Genomic DNA, 20,274 nt, shown 5'->3' with positions numbered 1-20,274 from the left:
ACCCTGACATCTGGTGGTAAATTATGGGGAGTGCGGAAAGTGTTGCATTGGTATTTCGGTTATTTGCATGGGCACTCCCACCCCACTTAGCATACCGCAAAGCAGCATGGGATGGTTACTTTCACAGCTGTGGGAGCCCCCAATTTCGTTGTTATTGGGGCAGGAGGAATGAAATGTTGTCACCCTGATTGGGTAAATGGGGAACTACAAAATTGTCTTGTGATGGGGGGTTTCATTGTCAGCTGGATAGCGCTTGCTAGATGGGGCACATGGGTTCCAAAACCCATTGAAAGGAGAGAGGCTGGGGGCCAGTATCTATACTTGGTGGTGCAGGCTCCTTGTGTGAGCCAGAAGCACCAGTTCCACCTGTGCCTCTCTCCACTGTGGAATGTCAGAGTTAACTTTTGATTCCCTTAAGAATCTAGATGCAGGTTACTGAGCTGAATTCACTGGGGCTCCCCTACTATGAGCTGAAATCACTGAAGCGCTGGACTTGCTGAGCTGGACTTGCTGAGCTGAGAGCACTGTGCTAATGAGTGGAGCTGAAATCGCTGAAGAGCTGGACTTGCTGAGCTGAGAGCACTGTGCTGATGAGTGGGGGAGCCTGAAGCAATACTGGCAGAGCAGAATGGAGCAGTTTGTGCAGCCACTGGGTGAGTGGAGCTGAGCAGCTCGTGAGGACGGCTGGTGGACCAGAGCAGCTGGCAGAGTGAAGCAGCCCACAGAGTAAGCGGAGCTGAGCTGTTTGCGGGGATGACTAGTGGAAGCAGAACCCCACGAAGAGGCAGGGCAGCTGGCCCCGAACCACGTAAGGTGCCCCTTTCTACCTAGGCTGGGGAGGGGGACCTCTGCAAAGAGACTCTTGAACTCTGGGCTGCCTGACCCGGGACAGAGACTTTTGAATTGTGGGACTTTTGGGACTGTGGGTGATTTAGGGGGGTTGCTGGACTCAAGGGCCCAGAGAGAAGGACACGGCCCAAGTTGCTGGGGTGGGTCTTTGCTCACGGTTTGACCTATGAACTCCAGTTGAGGTATTTTCCAAATTTCATGCTTGTTGTTGTTTATCTTATGTAATTAAACCTTTTCTGCTACACCAAGAGTCTGTGCTTGCGAGAGGGGAAGTATTGCCTCCTTGAGGCGCCCAGGGGTGTGTGTAAGATTTTCCCAGGTCACTGGGTGGGGGCTCGAGCTGGTCTGCATTACGTTGCGGGGAAGGGACCCCTAGGTATTGAACCTGGCCCTTGCTGCTATCGTTTCAGCCTGGCAGAGGGGTTACACACAAACTTACACCGGTGCTCTGAAATGGAACTGAGAATAAGCATTTTCCCCTCATGCCAGACTGGCAGGGAGCTTGGGTTTTTTTGCCTTCCTCTGGAGCAGGGAGCACAAATCACTTGATAGGATCCTCAGGATCTCTCTCATTTAATCAATCCCCTGCCATGGCAGGGACTTCGGGCATGGTCTCACATTGGTCTCTCCTGTTCTCTATCTAAGGGCTTGGCTACACTTGCGAGTTACAGAGCAATAAAGGAGCCCTAGGTGCACTAGCTCACTCTCCATCCACACTGGCAAGGCACGTAGAGCGCTCTGACTCCGTGGCTACAGCGCTGCTGGTTCTCCACCTCGGTGAGTGGACTAACATTTGCGGCACCCCCACTGGAGTGCAGCGGCACCAGTGTAAACCAAGTGTTGCATTACTGCGCTCTGATCAGTCTCTGGAAACGTCCCATAATCCCTTTAAGTCAAGTGGCCACTCTTGTCTTTATTTTGAATCGCAGCGGGAATGCGGATATGCCCTTTCAAACTCTGTTCCTGAAAACCAGCTGCTTATCTTCCCCGAGACAAAGCAATCATTAGTGTGGAATGCTGTGAGTGAGAGAGAGAGAGAGGCCGGTGGGGGGGGGGGTCCGCTGCTGTCTGAACTTACAAGACAGCATGCTGACATGATCTCAGCCCCCAAAAAACCCACTCCCCGCCGCCAAATACACACAACACACTCCCTGTCATACTCCACCCCACCCCACCATTTGAAAAGCATGTTGCAGTCACTTGCATGCTGGGATAGCTGTCCATAATGCACTGCTTCCAATGCCACTGCAAGTGCCACAAATGTGGCCACACCAGTGCACTTGAAGCTGTCAGTGTGGACAGACTGCAGCATCCCTACTGTGCTCTACGAAGGCTGGTTTAACTCAGAGCACTTTACATCTGCAAGTGTAGCCATGCCCTAAGACACACAACAGTTTAGCCTTCTGAGGGCTGTAATACTTTCGTTAATTCTGGTTGTTGGGTCTAGCTAGCAGTAGCTAGGGGTTTTTAGTGGCCTGTGATATACAGGAGATAAGACTGGATGATCTGGTGGTCCCTTCTGGCCTTAAGCTTTAAACATTTGACTAACATTTGTCAACTGACTTAACTTTTTCTCACCACACTGGCATAAAGTAGGAGGACATCACAAAAATGCTCCATAATCAATCATGAAAAGGTAAAATAGCATATGTACGCTCGCTTTCCATCCCCCAAAAATAAAAAAAATAAGCTGAAATAATTCACTATAAATCATTCGTAGCAAAGCCAACCTGAGGTAACCAAATGACTCTCCCACTTGGTAACTAACACTGCCTCTATCATTTTGTATTTCAGGATAAACTAAACCTAAATTCTGCAGCAAGGTCACTAGATTTTTCTTCAGCGCACCAGTACAACAAACTGAAAATTGTGCATCATCTCCAATTAAACTTTACAAAAATGATTTAACTGAATCTGAAAATGAGCAATATAAATCAGTATGGTACCCCTTGGGTTATTTAATTTTATCCTGCTCCCACATTTTGAATATGCCACAGATTTTTGTACATATATAACTGCATTGCAGAAGCTGTCCTAAGGAAAAACAAAGGATTTGACAGTTGGGAAGGAAACAGATTTTTAGCACCTGATGAGCATGAGAAGTAGTTTAAGATTATGGGGTAAACATGTTAGCTGGAAGATCCACAGTGAAATATAGTTTAGAGATGACAATTATAACAACATTTTAGGCTTGAAAATTAACAGCTCAGTGAAATGAACAGAACATTTGACACCATTCTGAATAGTTGTTTCCAGTTGTCTTTCTGGGTCTGTTATTATTTACATGTAGCTTATATTTTCAAAGTTATATTTACAATTATATATTGTATTTAAAAGCTTAAATTCAGTAGCACAATTCAGCAGCAAAGAATAGATTCCACAACATTATGGAATACACGAAGATTTGCCAATCCTATTATCAGGGCTGCATTCTGAATTTTTTAAGGCTATCTATCCCCGGCATCTCAACTTCCTCGGCAGGATACTGAAATGTTTCTTTTCTTATGAGTGACCTGTTTCCGGCTATTTAGAAGAGTAATGCAAACTTTACCAGTATTTGAGATTATAAAAAAAAAGACACCAACCGTTAAAAGAAAAACCAAGTTGTAGGAAAGGAACAAGAGTCATTTCTTGTTTAATAGGACTGCAAATACAATCAGTCAACTTTCCAAAAATAATTTAAATTGATTCTAATATTTACAATTTTTCTTGAATAGGTATGAAAATGGATCTTGCCTGTTTTTTTAAAGAGTCATTCATTTCCTTCAAGGTGTCAAATGATGATTTGAGCCTCTTGCTTTCTTTAGTCTTCTCTTTCAAGGTTTCTGACAGCTGTTTAACTTCTGCCTCGTGTTGCTATAGAAAAATATGATTAATGATATACCAACTAGAAACAACTTCTGCAATCAGTATGTTAAAACAGAGGGTCTAATTTTCAGAGGGTCAGGTGTGCAATTTTGCATGCCCAAGTATGGCTGCACTTTGTGCCCATGATCTTTTGAAAATCAGGACTATCCTGTACATCAAAAAGAATAATAAAATTACAATGTGGTTGTGAGCAATAGCAGGCCTCCTGGCCTTTTTTGGTGAGGTCGTATCTCTCTTTAAATCCACCATAAAATGTATGTATCATATCATCAGATCATCTCTTTTACATGGTGTCCATAAATCAATTCCATAAATAAAACAGGTGGAAAAACAAGTTAACATGGGAGGGGAAAAAAAGGAGAAACTGATTTTTACACTAATTATTTGTAAGGGAATACTATGGACCTTAGCCACAAAGATATCAAAATCCTCCCCTTCAGTGCAGCAAATATTCCTAATGGTATAAAGCAACTCAGCAGCCTGCAATGAAGTTTTTCTTGTACTTGGGAAGCTGAATTGGAATTGCTACAAATTTATGCAATACTTTGTTTTAATATTCCGATATACATTAGAAAAGTGGGTAGCAGTGAAACTGAGAGGTCATGTCATTTTTCCTCTACTACTGATTGACAGTTATGAGCAGCAGCAGAGACATGCATTGAAGCAGAGAACTCAAAAATGGAGGTTTAGGAGGAGTAGAGTAGCAGAAACACCTCATTGCAACAGCCAATGGGCTGTAGAGTATGAAAGTGAAGCTCCTTTTTTCCAGCAGACAGAGGACCTTGGGAGACTTCAAATTTCTCAGACACCTACTAGCCAAGTTTGATACTTAAAATGACATGCCAAAGTAGACAACACTTTGGTGAAAATACCAAAAGTGTCTCTTTTCCCAGCAGCTGACACAAATGTAGGTAGGAGAGAGAAGGGAAAATTTTCCTTAATCTGAGAATTACCATCTTTTGTAATAGTCTTCAAATAGCAGTCAGGTGTTTGGTAAAATTTCAGTAAGTGTCTGCTAAATTTTTCTAGTCCTGCTTTCATGCTCCTATAAAGCCAAGCTGACAAATGTGTCTTAAACAACATCTTAAAAGCTGAAATCTCTGAATGTGACATATAGGCATAGAAAACAAACACGAGCGCCAAAAGCCTTTAGCTGGAATGTTCTGGCACCTACCCTCAGAAGTTCAATCCTGGAGACAGTATAAAAAAAAAGAATTCCAACTGATCATAACAGCAAAAAGCTAGTCTCAGAAAATATAACTCACCTTCTTAACTGAAAAGGAACCAGTTGCCTGCAAGACACTGTTAAGTAGAGTAGCCATGCTGGCAGGGAACCATAGAACTTCATAGAACTTGAAAGAAAATCAGGAACTTCTCCAAGCTACTGTGTTTTACAGGTTGGCTGGACCATATAACTTGTACTAAGAAAATTTACTGAGAGCTTTTAATTTTGTGACATGCCTGCCAGAACGCCTCAGGAAACCAGACTTCAAAAGGGAAATGCTAAATCCTTAAAAATATTTCCTCCTCCTTGGCGCTACAGCACTTCAGAGGCAGTCAAAAGAGCTGTGGAAATGCTGAATTTGAGAGTTTTGTTGTTTTGTTTTTTTTAATTATTTCAAAAGATAGATCAAGAGCTTATTAAACTGCTGCTGAAAGTATATCTGGGTTCAGGGGACAGGAAAAAGTTTAGGAGTCCAGGAATCTTAGGAAAGTACACCGTTACCTCGATATAACGCCACCCGATATAACACAAATTTGGATATAACGCGGTAAAGCAGTGCTCCGGGGGGGCAGGGCTGCACACTCCGGTGGATCAAAGCAAGTTCAATATAACACGGTTTCACCTATAACGCGGTAAGATTTTTGGCTCCCAAGGACAGTGTTATATCGAGGTAGAGGTATAATTTAAAAATAAGTTTAAACATAGATCATTTTTCTTTACTATTTTCTCTCATCCTTACACTGCCAAATTATTTTTATAGTAAAAAAGATATATTGCATATAATTATAAACAAAAGCAGCAAAGAATCCTGTGGCACCTTATAGACTAACAGACGTTTCGCAGCATGAGCTTTCGTGGGTGAATACCCACTTCTTCAGATGCACCTGAAGAAGTGGGTATTCACCCACGAAAGCTCATGCTGCGAAACGTCTGTTAGTCTATAAGGTGCCACAGGATTCTTTGCTGCTTTTACAGATCCAGACTAACACAGCTATCCCTCTGATACTTGACACTATAAACAAAAGAAGTCATACTAAAAATTATTGCAGGAAATAAATTTTAAATGTCATATTTTAAAATAAAATAGCATTAAAACACTCCAGACTGTTGTTTCATGATTCATTAATACATGTCTCAAATGGCTGAAGATATATTACCTCGCTACCTTCAGCTTTCTGTCTCACAATCAATGTTCTCATCCCTTTTCCTTAAATACAGAACAAATTACTACCCAAGGTTAAGCTTAAACTTTATGAGAGCAGTTTTTCCTAATTCCATTCCATCCTGCTCTTACCCTATCCCATTCCTCATTAGAAGGCTTCCTCCGAAGCCCACTGAAAAGACAGAGGACTTCAATGAGCATTGGACCAGGCTCTTAGTCTCTTTCTTCATTCACTTATTATTACAGCTATTCAAGGGACAATTCTGTTTTGAAGAAACTTTCAAGGTTTCAAAATTTCAGAGCAGAGTTTTTCATCCCAAATCTCTCTGAAACAGGCAGAGCAGGAACTTGAATCTAGGTCTCCCATAACTCAGGCCACAGAGTGTATGCGTCTCTCTCTCCCCTCACCCCAGACCCCCAATCCTCTGACAAAATTTTTGTCTAAATCAATATAGCTCCACAAAATATTTCGGCTTCGAAGAAACAACATATTAACAAAATTTCATTTAGGTGAAAATGTTCCAACCAACTATTTCCTAATGTATCACTAAATTTTAGATGAGTTATCTCCAACCATTCTTTCTGATATGCAGAACAAAGTCACACACGTGGTTACATTCAATTATTCTTTTAGAAATGGATAATATTGTTCTCCAAATTATAACAGCAAAAGGCAACCCCTGAACCAGACTGTTAAACTCATCTTTCTGAGAAAGCAACTACTAATAACCAAAATACATAGCAATATTACTTTATCCTTATATATCAACCTTTCATCTGAGGATCTCAAAGCTCTTTACAAAAATGAGAATTATCTCCATTGTGACGTCCAGGTGACGAAACTGAGAGACTGAAGAAATAAGAGAAACGGCTTGCCCCAGATAACGACGCTTGCCCAAGAAAATAATTCTAATACAAATTACTGTACCTCCTTTATAATTTGAAATTTTGCATGAACTTCCTCTTCCACACCTCTTATCTTAGTCAAAGCAGCTTCATGTTTGAAAAGCAATGCTTCTCTTTCAGCTAAAAAATGTTCTCGTTTCTGAAGTTGCAGAGCATACTCCTGCTGTGCTGAATTTTCTTGCTGTGTCAGAAAAAATGGAGAATTTTAAAAAGTTATAAAAATGAAATTATTATAACTTATATTGAAATACAGTCATTTTGTCAGGGATACTTTCAGTTTTAAGGAAACAGACTGCATGCATGGTTCACTGAGTATAAGCACCACTTTGGTGTAGTGGGACACAATGCTGAAAACAGACTACTTTCAGTACCTCAACACAGTGATCCAACTGACTCCCGTTGGGGATGGGATTGTTCGGCCTCTGAAAATCAGGCCACTTCTACTTAGGTAACTAGGGTTTAGAACAGGGGTAGGCAACCTATGGCATGCGTGCTGAAGGCAGCACGTGAGCACTCACACTTCAGTGGCACTCAGACTGCCCGAGTCCTGGCCACCGGTCCGGGAGGGCTCTACATTTTAATTTAATTTTAAATGATGCTTCTTAAACATTTAAAAAACCTTATTTACTTTACATAAACAACAGTTTAGTTACATATTATAGACTTATAGAAAGAGGCCTTCTAAAAACGTTAAAATGTATTACTGGCACGTGAAACCTTAAATTAGAGTGAATAAATGAAGACTCGCCACAGCACTTCTGAAAGGTTGCCAACCTCTTGTTTAGAAGCTTGACTTTAGGCACCTAGATCTGAAATTTTTGGTTAATACTAGTTATTGTAATACATTGCCTTTTATCTGAAGATTTCAAGCCCCCTCCTCTATCCACAAGACAACATTGCCTCATTAGACAAGTTGTTAAAGCCTCTTGCAATACAACAGCTTACATTATGCAGTAGAATGATATGAAGAGCAGCTTAAAAAAAAATACTCTAAATATTCTAAAGTCATTTCCAGTTCCTACCTGCAGTTTCTGATGTATGACATATAGTTCATCATAAATCTGGTTGATGTGAGATGGTATTAATCTTTGACCACTCAATACCTGAGTTTCAGGCTTGCTCACCATATTCCTAACCAGACCACTACTGATATCATGGTCACTACATGTTACTGTGTTTGCAGCCAAATTGGATGGTAGGGTGACATCTAAGAAATGAAAAGAACACATTTTATAAAAATTATTCTTGCAGTTTAGATTAATAAATTAGATGACCAGTTGTTACATAAAAGTAGAAACACATTTTAGGCTTTTGTGATTAAATAGCAGTATAACAGGTACTAAAGTGAAAAGTTAGTCTGAGTATCTCCTGAGATACTATGAGTATTTGTTCAAAACCTTTATCATCTATTTCCTGTGATTCATTTTGGCCTATTATTATTAGTTTTCTGATCAGTGCAGTTTTATACATAAATTATATCCTCAGCCTACACGCAAAAGTCCAACAGACATCACTAGAAGATCTGTGCACAGACTGAAGGCACAATATAGCTATTAAGCAGTAACTATTTCTCAGTGTTTTGACTGGTTCTTTTGGTGATGGTGGGAGAACATGAAGGAACATTATGAGGGATGTTTTTATGTGGAAGTGAAATAATGTCTTGGAACAGTGTTATTTAATCAGACCACCTATTCTTAACATTGAAAATGTTTCATTTTATAAACTGAAAATACTGTGTTAATAATGGCTGGCTTTTTCTTTTTCTCTATTTCTTAATCCATAACGTACAATAATCAGAACTGCATTGCCAGAGACTTTAAAAGGCCAATCTTTTAGAAAAGAATTTGTCTTGTTTATATACAATACAATTATGACAAGAGCAACTAAAACATTACATCTCAAAACTAAAATATAGTTTACTCAATTAATGTTATTAATTGGATTATGAAAAAGATTCAGTTGAAACATGAATAAAGGCTTTATTTTTCATATAAGTCAGTCAAATGTTATGTGATAAATTGAAGGTGAATTTAATATTTTTCTGATTACCTGTTTCTGTATATATGTACGTGACTGTATTTGGAACTGCATCAGTTGCAGAGACATTTATGACCTCTTCCTCTAGTTCTAGCTGACTTGAATCATAGAGCGAATCCAGCTCATCATCAAAGCTAAAAAATACAAATGGATGACATGAATCTGAAATTATTCAGTGCCATTCTAAAATGTTATGCATGTAATGTAAAGAAGATTTGCATACTAATACAACTGTTTCTCATTCCAGCATATTTACATTTGACTGAATGCAAAGAAACAACACTAACTAATTTGAAAAGCACTTTGAGATCCCTTCAAAATGAAAGCACTTATAAAATAAGATATTAACTACAGTCAAACAATGAAATCGATGACTTAGCAAAACCCGTGGAACAAGTAAACGATCTAATTTTCATAAATAAATCCTTATATGCATGCAACAACTAAACCACTTTTATAACAGATCAAAGCACAACTTTTTTTTCTTGCAAACAGGATATCCAGAGAAGAAAATAAAAGGTGTGATATAGGGCAGGGCCGCCGCCGGAGACCAGCCGGGGCGCATGGCCCCTCTACCCCTACCTCGGCGTTCTCTTCCTGTGCCTGAACGGCAAAGTCGGGGGGGGGGGGGGGACAGCTGAAGCGCGGCTGGAGCGGCAAAGAAAACAAAACAAAACAAAAAACCTGAATTTGGGGTTAGAAAAGTTGGGGGCGTCTTATACATGGGGGCATCTCATACACGGAAAAATACGGTATGTTCTCTTTCAGCTTGGTGCATTGGGGCATTAAGAGTATCTCGCTAAATAGATTTAAGACTATCTTGTCAACTCTGGCTGTTTCCCTTTCTCCTCACTTGTTTAGTCCCTGATATATCTTAATCCCTGCATCCCACAAGCTGAGCCCTACACATATAGTTAACTCAAAATTTAATCGCGCTTAAAAAATATAATCGTGATGAACTGCACTGTTAAACAATAGAATACCAATTGAAATTTACTAAAAAAATTTGGATCTTTTTCTACATTTTCAAATATATTGATTTATATTACAACACAGAATACAAAGTGTACAGTGCTCACTTTCTATTATTTTTTATTACAAATATTTGCACTGTAAAAATGATAAATAAAAGAAATAGTATTTTTCAATTCATATCATACAAGTGCTGTAGTGCAATCTCTTTATCGTGAAAGTGTAACTCACAAATGTAGATTTTTTTTGTTACATAACTGCAATCAGAAACAAAACAGTATAAAACTTTAGAGCCTTCAAGTCTTCTCAGTCCTACTTCTTGTTCAGCCAATTGCCAAAACAAACAAGTTTGTTTACATTTATGGGAAATACTGCTGCCTACTCCTTATTTATAATGTCACCTGAAAGTGAGAACAGGCATTCACATGGCACGTTTGTAGCTGGTGTTGCAAGGTATTTATGTGCCAGATATGCTAAACATTTGTATGCCCCTTCATGCTTCAGCCACCATTCCAGAGAACATGCTGATGATTCTTGTTAAAAAAAAAAAAAAGTGTCAATTACATTTGTGACTGAACTCCTTGGGGGAGAACTGTATGCCTTTGGCTCTTTTTTATCCTCATTCTGTCATATGTTTCATGTTATAGCGGTCTCGGATGATGACCCAGCAAATGTTCATTTTAAGAACACTTTAACTGCAGATTTGACAAAACGCAAAGAAGGTACCAATGTGAGATTTTTAAAAATAGCTATGGCACTAGACCCAAGGTTTAAGAATCTGAAGTGCCGTCCAAAAATCTGAGAGGGACAAGGTGTGAGCATGCTTTCAGAAGTCTTAAATGACCAACACTCAGATGCGGAAACTACAGAACCCAAACCACCAAAAAAATAAACCTTCTAATGGTGGAATCTGACTCAGATGATGAAAATGAACATGTGTTGGTCCGCACTGCTTTGGATTGTTATTGAGCAGAACACATCATCAGCAAGGATGCATGTCCTCTGGAATGGTGGTTGAAGCATCAAGGGACACACGAATTTTCAGTGTATCTGGCACGTAAATATCGTGTGACGCCAGCTACAACAGTGCCATGCGAATGCCTGTTCTCACTAAACAAGAAGCTCGCAGCATTATCTCCTACACATTGTAACCATCCTTGTTTGTCTGAGTGATTGGCTGAAGTAGGACTGAGTGGACTTGTAGGCTCTAAAGTTTTACATTGTTTTATTTTTGAATGCAGCTATATTTTGTATACAATTCTACATTTGTAAGTTCAACTTTCATGATAAAGAGACTGCACTAGAGTACCTGTATTAGGTGAATTGAAAAATACTTTTTTTTTAAATTGAAAAATTGTACAGTGCTAATATTTGTAATAAAAATAAATATAAGGTAAGCACTGTATTTTGTATTCTTGTTGTAACTGAAATCAATATATTTGAAAATGTAGAAAACATACAAAATATTTTTTAAAATGTTATTCTACTATATTATTATAGGACCTAATCACACCAGCCACACCATCAGGGGCTCATTCACCTGCACATCTACCAACGTGCTATATGCCATCATGTGCCAGCAATGCCCCTATGCCATATACATTGACCAAACCGGACAGTCTCTACGCAAAAGAATAAATGGACACAAATCTGACATCAGGAATCATAACATTCAAAAACCAGTGGGAGAACACTTAAACCTCTCTAACCACTCAGTGACAGACTTGAAGGTAGCAATTTAACAACAAAAAAACTTCAAAAACAGACTCCAAAGAGAGACTGCTGAACTTGAATTCATATGCAAATTAGATACAATTAACTTAGGTTTGAACAGAGACTGGGAATGGTTGGGCCATTACACTAATTGAATCTATTTCCCCATGTTAAGTATTGTCACACCTTCTATGGGTCATCTCAATTATCACTTCAAAAGTTTTTTTTCTCCTGCTGATGATAGCTCATCTCAATTGATTGGCCTCTTACAGTTGGTATGGCTACTTCCACCTTTCATGTTCTCTGTATGTATAAATATCTTCTTGCTGTATGTTCCAGTCTATGCATCCGATGAAGTGGGCTGTAGCCCATGAAAGCTTATGTTCAAATACATTTGTTAGTCTCTAAGGTGCCACAAGCACTCCTATTCTATTATTGTTTAACACTACGATTAATTTTTTTAATTGCTTGACAGCCTTATTCACATTATTACATTAGTCAGACAGAAACTAATCCTTACTGACCACGAAAGTATAAGTATACAAAAACTGTGAAAGCTATGCCTTGCACGTGGCAACCTGCTACTGGATCCGTCTGAAAATTTTACATAATGTATTAAGGGTTAACTCATTATTCGTTTGGATTTTGGGGTAAAGGGAGGATGGGAGGAAGAAAAAGAGGTCTAAGGACAGATGAGGGAATGAGGGTTCAGCTCTTACCAATCCAAGTTTTTGAAACTCTTGAACAAGCCACTAAGAGGTTTGCTATAGTGCTTTCTTCCATTGTGGGTACTTCTTGATTGTGAAAAATGCATGGACAAAGGCATAATTGTATTATCTGATGAACTGTCCAAGTTACCTATAAAATAATTCAAATATTAAATATTTCATTTTGCAGTTGAAAAGCACACATTTAAAAAAATCCACAATGATTTAATTAATATATTTAGTACTCTGTAAAGGTTATTGCTTAAAAGAACAAAACCCAGAATCATAACATATTAGAGCAAGCTCGGACCAGTTCGGAATTAAAATTAGAGAAATACAAAATACTAGCTAAATTGTATTTTAATAATAATTTAAAACGGAAAAGTTTTATAGATGACTAAAAAAATTAAGTCCTAAAAAAGTCCTAACAAAATTAAACCTGAAGAAAAGTTCTATGTAAGCTCAAAAGCTTGTCTCTCTCACCAACAAAAGTTGTTCCAATAAAAGATATTACCTCATCCACCTTGTGTTTCTAAAACCATTAAGTCAATTTTAAAGAACATTCAACTTATTACATTTTTGAGAATCTTTTTAAAAGCTTCGTTCTGTTACTAAAAACGTTATAGAAACCTCAACTTTGTTTTCAAGTCACATCTGTCTTCCTGAAGTTTTACAATTTGCATTCATATGCTAATTGCTGTGCAAATTTGAAGTTTGAACAACATAGCCTGTTACTTGCTTTTCATGAGCATTAGTATGGCAACATGCATTTCTCTGGAACCCCACCTACATGATAACCATTAAGTTCATACCTGTACATTTAAAAAAGTGAATGTATATAAATGTCTTAAATTATATAACCTAAAACTTTTAAAAAGATTTTAAGTTTCCTGTTTTAATTTTAATTTTTATAATTTGCGGCATGCAATGTTTAACTGTTTCCCCTCCAGTCAGCAATCCTAGGCACCTGCATGTACTGTACATGCAAGGCCAACCTTGGGGAAACTGGTGCCCTAGAGGAACTTGTATTTTGGCATCCCAGCCCCCATGGGTGTCCTCTCATTGCCCCTGTCCCCCATGGGTGCCCCCTTGAAACCCAGCCCCTAACCCCTGCAATCCCTCCTGCACCCATGTGGGGAAGCTGCTGCATGGAGCCTCCTTGACCACCGGGCACTCTGGGCGGCTGCCCGGGTGACCCACCCCTAAGGACAGCTCTGTGTACAAGGCTTTAAAAGCAACATATTGCCACATAGGGAGCTACCCAATACCACCCACCTCAAAGAATTTCCCACAAACCGACCCCCTCTCAACAAGACACTTATTCCATCCCACAGAATCCAACTGATGGCAGCCAGTTCTCATATATGCACCAATGATAACCAAATGCTTCTCTCTGCCACATCCCAATAATAGCCAATCCGCACCTTCTCAAACATATATAATAAGATTGTCATATATATACTAGAACCCTACTTATTGTAATGGGGTGTGTATGTAGCTGACTTTCATTCTATGGATGAAAGTAAGGGTACATCTCCACTAGCCATGTTACAGCGCGGCTGCAGCAAGTTTTAGCGCTGAAAGTGGCAGTATAGACACAGCTTAAGACTCTATTGCAGTACTGGGTCATTATAGTCACCTACCCCCTCCCCCAAAAGGTTATCGGTACTAGTTTTCGCTTTAATGCCCAGCTAGTGGAGCTTTCTTTTTAGTCACTGTGGGAGCAATACTCTTTTTTACCCATATCTTCCTTACCAGCAGCCCTCCTTTTCACAGGGAAGATGAATTGCTAATGCTTATGTCTCTCCTGCCAACCCACCCGCATCTGTAATGCAAGGAGATTTCCTAGAGTACTCCGGTAGAATCCATACACATGTATACACTTCCAGGCTGGTGCCCAAGTTTCACAAACCAATGTCTGCCTACTTAAAATACTCTTGGAGAGAATATAAAACTAAGCCCCCCAAGCACAGGAATTCTTAAGATAAATTTAAAGAATAGTGAATTTGAATTGATGTCCCTTTTAACAAAGATATCCAAAACAACCTTTTTGTTGTATTACCTGTATATGTTAGGGAGTTTCCTTTTTTACATTTGGTCTGTAATGAACCTGAAAGACAATCCTAAGAGAAAACAGAAAAAAAGTCCCTACTATTTTTAATTACATTATAATGTATATTACAATGTATTTGTTTACTGTTTATAGTGCCTTTACTAAGGAAGCTGTTAAAAGATGTTTGCTTTGAGCAGAGAATAATTTTTCCTAAACAAAAATGTAAGTGAAACTTCACACAAACATAAGCGAACAAACAAAAACAAAAAAACCTATGAACTAATCGAGCTATTTCCCCATAAGCTAAAAATGAAAGATTGCTAGCATTATTTCTGTTTTTAAAAACTTGAGACCCTCAAATACCTCAGTGATAAGGGCCATTCAAGTAAATAGGCATAAGTAGATTAGGTAGCCATAGAAACAGCTCCATCCAGTCTGACATTTCAGCCTGTCACTCCAACATTTCCTACCTTATGTCTTGCCATCAACCTGTAATTATACACTTTAAAAAAAACTTACATTAAAGTATCATTAGGTTGCAAATTCAAGCACTTGAATATAAGAGAGGCCAGATTTAAAATGGCTCCTGCAACCCTCATTCTGCCCTACTGTGCATCCAGTCTGTGCTCTTGTGGAAAAAATAGTACGTGATTGTGTAATCAAAGACTGTATCATAACTACAGATACAATTCTTCTACAGAGGTCACAGATTCCATGACTTTCCGGGACTTCTTCTCGGGCAGGGCAGAAGCAGCTGCCAGCTCCGGGGCCGTCAGAGCAGCAGCCCCCATCCCACTGGAGCAGTGGCTGAGGCTGGGTCAGCCCCTCTGGGGCTGGAGCAGCTGCAAGCCCTAGCAGTGCTCTGTTTGTCTACCCCTTCCCTGCCCCAGGGTATTTTAAGTAAAAGTCAGGAACAAGCTTTCATTAATTTTTGTTTATTGCCCACAACCTGTCCCTGACTTTTACTAAAAATACCCGTAACAGAATCTTAATCTTAATCAAAGGGGCAGAACTGAGGTTTCACAGACAACAGTAAAATCTAGCAGTTCCCAACTTCAATAATGTTCTTTTAAGGTAATTTTTGCATGCAACTCCGTGCGTTATTTTTAAGGAAAAAAAGTAAAACAAATTATATTATGTGTAACTGTAACATTTCCCCGCTTTCCAACAGGCATCATCAACAGAGGTTGAACTCTGAACCTTCAGTGTTGCAGCATGGATTGGTACTACTTGAGCTACAGAACATCATCACCAGGAGACTGGGGAAATGGGTCCAGGTGGATTTACGGGTTGGAAAAACCCATCCGGATGCTCCAAGGGGGCAGAATGGGCCACTGGGGCCATCCATTTGTCTTTAGTCTGGAGTGCCCTCCTCTCCACCTGCCCCATCCACTCTGGCTGCTCCCAGCTAGTACAGCTTGCTATAGTTGCTTTGGCATTATCTTGGACTTAGAAAGTACGTGTGTTCAATTAGTGAGAGAAGGGATGTGTCAATTTTTAATAGTTCATATCTTGGCAAAAACTGAACTGAATTTCATGGAACAAAGAAAAGGTAAATGGGTAGCCTGAAGGTGTTCTCTCGGTCAAATATCAAAGGCTTTTGGCAAACCATAAAGGTGTGTGAGCTCCTCAAAGAAAATGTCCCAAGAATGGAAAGCGTTAAGCATTCTTACTACAGGGATCACTAACAGCTCTCCTTACCTCTATAATATGGCCCTGGCTCAACAGCAACCCTCTCCACTGCCCCTTTATTGTCAACTATTGATAACATCACAACCCTTTCCATCAATTAGACTTTTAAATTCACAGACATCTTCAACTCTTCCTGCTCTCTTGCTCCCAAGTTCTCTCCAAATTGTCAGTTTCTTACACATAATTTCTAATATCTGACCTTTCTTTCTGTCCAGATAATCAGATCTCTTCTCTTGATTACTGCAATTTCCTCCCCTCTGGCCTGACAACCATACCTTTCCACCTCACCCTCAACCAATACAAACTGCAGCTGCTACAATAATCTATTACTGCCCATTACTCTAGCCCACATTGTCCATCTCTTTCAATCCCTCCATCCCACCTATTCCATAATTTTAGCCCTGTGTGGATACAAAATTTATATTCACGTATGCGAATATCAGCTGATATAAATTGGTATCCACAGAACTGCAGTGCTCTACTGGGAACTGTGGAGGCAAAAGCAGCAGCCTGGTGAGCTGCCGCTCCTAGGAGCCAGTGCCCCGCGCCAGCAGCTCCTCCAGCGTGGCCATACTGCCCCCAGCCCAGCCCACAGTACTAGCACAGTGTTTCTCAAACTGGGGTTGCCGCATGTGGTGGGCCAGGCCAGTTTGTTTACCTGCTCCATCCGCAGGTCCGGCTGATCGTGGCTCCCACTGGCCGCGGTTCGCTGCTCCAGGCCAATGGGAGCTGCTGGAAGCGGCGTGGGCCGAGGGACTTACTGGCCGCCGCTTCCAGCAGCCCCCACTGGCCTGCAGCGGCGAACCGCAGCCAGTGGGAGCCGCGATCAGCCGGACCTGTGGATGGGGCAGGTAAACAAACCGGCCCGGCCTGCCAGGGGCTTTCCCTACACAAGCGGTGACCCCAGTTTTAGAAACACTGACATAGCACAATCAGGGACAGCTGCCGGAGAGCCTGGTGGGCGCAGCTGGGGTGATATAGCAATGCTAGAGGAGCTGCCAGCACGGGGCACTGGCTCCTGGGAGCAGTGGCCCACCAGGCTACTGCTTTCACTGCTGTGGTTCCCGATAGAGCTCTGCAGCTCCGTGGATACTGATTTACATCCGCAGATATAAATTTACAGGGCTCTATCCATAATATCAAGTTCTTCTTGTTCTAATCTTCTAGGCCCTTCATTATTCTGCTCTCTCATCCTTATCCATGTTCTTCCTACCACTTTCCACCCCCCGCCCAGCCACCACATATATTCTACTTTCTTCAACACTGTCCTAATGCATGAAATGACCTGCCTGAACTGATCTTCCTTCAAATCCCTCCCCAAAACCCACTTATGTTGTTGTGTCACAAGTCAACCAACTAGCAGTCACTTCCCATTTTATTGTTACACAGGTTTGAATATTTATTTAGTAAGTCCTTAGGTAATATGATGATGGGTGCTACAGAGTACCCTAAAATAAACTAAGATAGGGTACGCCTCATGTCCCACAGACATTAGGGCTCACTCGTTGCCCAAAGTGTTGAGCAGATTCTGGTGCTCCATACGCTCCCTCACACGCTATGGCTGCCTATGAAGAGGGAAAGAACACAAGAGGGTGCAGGTTTCCAATGCCACGCCACACCACTCAATCACGCCAAAGCCTGAAGGTGAGACACAACACGTGACAAAAACCTAAAAGGAGGGTCACACAAAACCTCCACAGGATTAATTCCCTTCATGTAACCGGCCCCCACAGCCCCCACCTCACGAGTCTTTCTTTCTTTCTGAAGTAACTAACGTTCAGCAGTAAGAGAGGGAGGCCGCTCCCGCTGGGTGCAACGCTGAGACCATTGGGGTGACACCCCTCCCCACAGGGGGCTCCAATGCCACGGGCTGGGGGCGGGCCCCCGCCTCATGCCCACACATAGGGTGACCAGATGTCCCGATTTTACAGGGACAGTCCCGATATTTGGGGCTTGTTTTTTATAGGCTCCTATTACCTCCCCCCCCCCATTTTTCACACGTGCTGTCTGGTCACCCCACCCAGCGCCGAGGCTGGTACCTCGGGGGGTTATTACAGAGACCCTCACCAAGGAGACTCCCCCCCTCCTGCCCTGGCCGCCTCAGCGCCTCTCACCCCCGCGGGCCTCGCCCCCCCGCGCAGGTAGCGCCGCTTCAGACGCTCCACGGAGCCGCTCAGAGCCGGGCTCGCCATGAGCCGCGCCGCTCGCGCCTCCGCCACTGGCCCCAAGCGCCCCGCGCTAAGCAGCTGCCGCTCGGCAGTTGGCCGCCGTGGCGGCACGGAGCATGCGCTGACCGACGGCGCCAGCTCCGTGACGCCGCGGCCCGTAGTGGAGGGGCGGGGGGTCAGCGCGCCCCCTGCTGGCCGCGGGCTCGCAGGGCGCCGCTCGGCGGGGGCAGCCAGCTGGCGCCAGGGGAAAGAGCGGAGCCGTCAGGGCCGGGGGTAGGAGCCGGGGTTGAGGCGCCGCCAGAGGCGGGGAAGAGTTACCCCAGGCGGGGTGAGCTGCCGGCGGGCGGGCGGAAGGGCCCCCCGGAGGACGGGGCATCTCAGCACCCGCTGCCCAGGGCTGCGCTCTTATGCCCAAGGCAGCGTCGCCTTGTCTGAAGCCAGGTCCTGAGCTGCTAACGCAGACTTGGGTCGGTGAAATTGTTTATAACCCTTCCCCCCGCCCCGCCCCACTAATAATTCAGTGTTTAAAAGAAGCCCGGGTCAGCCTGTATAAAGCCCCGCCAATGTATCGTCTCTGCTGTTCGCATCGCCTGAACTCGCCTGACTTTTCCTTGCTAGTCGCTGCAAATGGAGCTTCCCGCCTGTACATTACTTACTTTAAAAAGTGTTATTTTTGTTACTCTTGGCACTTCATCATTCACCTTCCTTAACACTGGGCAGGTGGATGGTACTGTGCTATTTGATTGACGTTTTCATAGCAATAATCATTTAAAATAGTAACCGCTGCTGGTAGCTTCAGCAATCACATCTCCGTATTTCAAATACAGCACATCCTGTTTGTATTACAACATTAGTTTTTAATTCTAAATTTTTGTTTTTTTCATACACAAATTTATTCTTTGGGATCATATGATATCAAAACTGACTGATTTCCCCGACTGATGTCAAATCTTCAGTTTCCTTTAATCTGACCATCTGTGCTAACAGCCAGAGATGGACCTACCCTCCATGAACTTACCTAGAACCAGGCATCTACACAGTTTGGATCAGAACATCCATGAGGAAGTGGAGCACCTTGCTAGAATGTTAGCATCTGCCATGGGGCTCTGTGAGCAGAAGGAAGTATTGGAAGGCAGGGCACAGGAATGCTATCACACCACTACTTTCTGCCCCAATCTCTTAGTTTCTTATCCGTGCTGATGCTGCCTGTGACTGCTCGCAGCTGAAAAGCAGCAGCTTCTTTGTGAGCCTAGTGTGGCCTGCAGACTGCTAGCATACAGTGGAGAGAGTAACTGTACTATTCCTTTCAGTTCTCTTGGTCAGAAGAGGATCTAGCCTACTCTAATGTGTGGCAGCTCCCTCAAATTACAGTTAAGGAGCATTTGTGTGTGAACCATGTGGCCGGATGAAGAGCTCACCTGATACTTTGCAGAACAGAGCAACTGCATACAAGAGGAACTTGTTGAACTTACTCATGTTCCCATCACATTAACCACCCCACACCTCTCAGAATTTGGCCTCCCCACAAATGATGAAAAGAGAAAAGATCTGCAGAATAGATCTGTAGGTCTTACAGCTCTTGGAAAACAGTATGTCCAATGCTAAAGGAAAATCAAGGTTTCCTTTAAAGAAATTAACCGGTCAACCTCCTTGAAAAATGCAATAATCCACCTGATCCTCAAAAAGCCAACACTTGATGCAGAATACATCTCATCCATCTCTAACCTTTCATTCCTAGGCTAAATAATTGCAAAATAGTGACAAACAACTGTAACATGGGACATCTGCCAGCATCCTCCATGCCTTGCCAGTGGACCTCATTCTGGGACACAACATGAGACAAACCTTAGTGGGGCTAAGAGATCACCTCCCCATGGCAATGGATGGAAGCTACATCTCTGTTAATATTTCTTGATTTCTGT

General features: G+C 41.9%; 1 protein-coding gene across 4 annotated transcripts in view; it reads right to left on the bottom strand.

Annotated features, from left to right (window-relative positions):
- The window catches only part of CCDC138 (coiled-coil domain containing 138), a 78,173-nt gene extending 59,484 nt beyond the window's left edge, over positions 1 to 18,689 (bottom strand). For 2 of the 4 annotated variants that reach the window (XM_045006942.1, XM_045006957.1), the window contains exons 1-7: positions 18,299 to 18,451; positions 14,502 to 14,562; positions 12,452 to 12,590; positions 9,060 to 9,181; positions 8,033 to 8,217; positions 7,033 to 7,191; positions 3,586 to 3,705 (exon numbers count right to left, since the gene is read on the bottom strand). In XM_045006942.1, the coding sequence (XP_044862877.1) occupies positions 3,586 to 3,705; positions 7,033 to 7,191; positions 8,033 to 8,217; positions 9,060 to 9,181; positions 12,452 to 12,590; positions 14,502 to 14,562; positions 18,299 to 18,376 (864 nt within the window). In that variant the 5' untranslated portion in view covers positions 18,377 to 18,451. Of the gene's footprint in view, positions 1 to 3,585; positions 3,706 to 7,032; positions 7,192 to 8,032; positions 8,218 to 9,059; positions 9,182 to 12,451; positions 12,591 to 14,501; positions 14,563 to 18,298; positions 18,452 to 18,670 lie in introns of those variants that run through there. The other 2 variants (XM_045006944.1, XM_045006949.1) reach the window with 2 other exon arrangements.
- Positions 18,690 to 20,274: the final 1,585 nt, after the last annotated feature.

This window comes from Mauremys mutica, chromosome 1 (genome assembly GCF_020497125.1).
Source record: "Mauremys mutica isolate MM-2020 ecotype Southern chromosome 1, ASM2049712v1, whole genome shotgun sequence".
In the NCBI taxonomy this organism is placed as follows: Eukaryota; Metazoa; Chordata; order Testudines; family Geoemydidae; genus Mauremys; species Mauremys mutica.
Note: the sequence above shows the minus strand (reverse complement) of the source record. Positions and strands in the feature narration are given on the sequence as shown.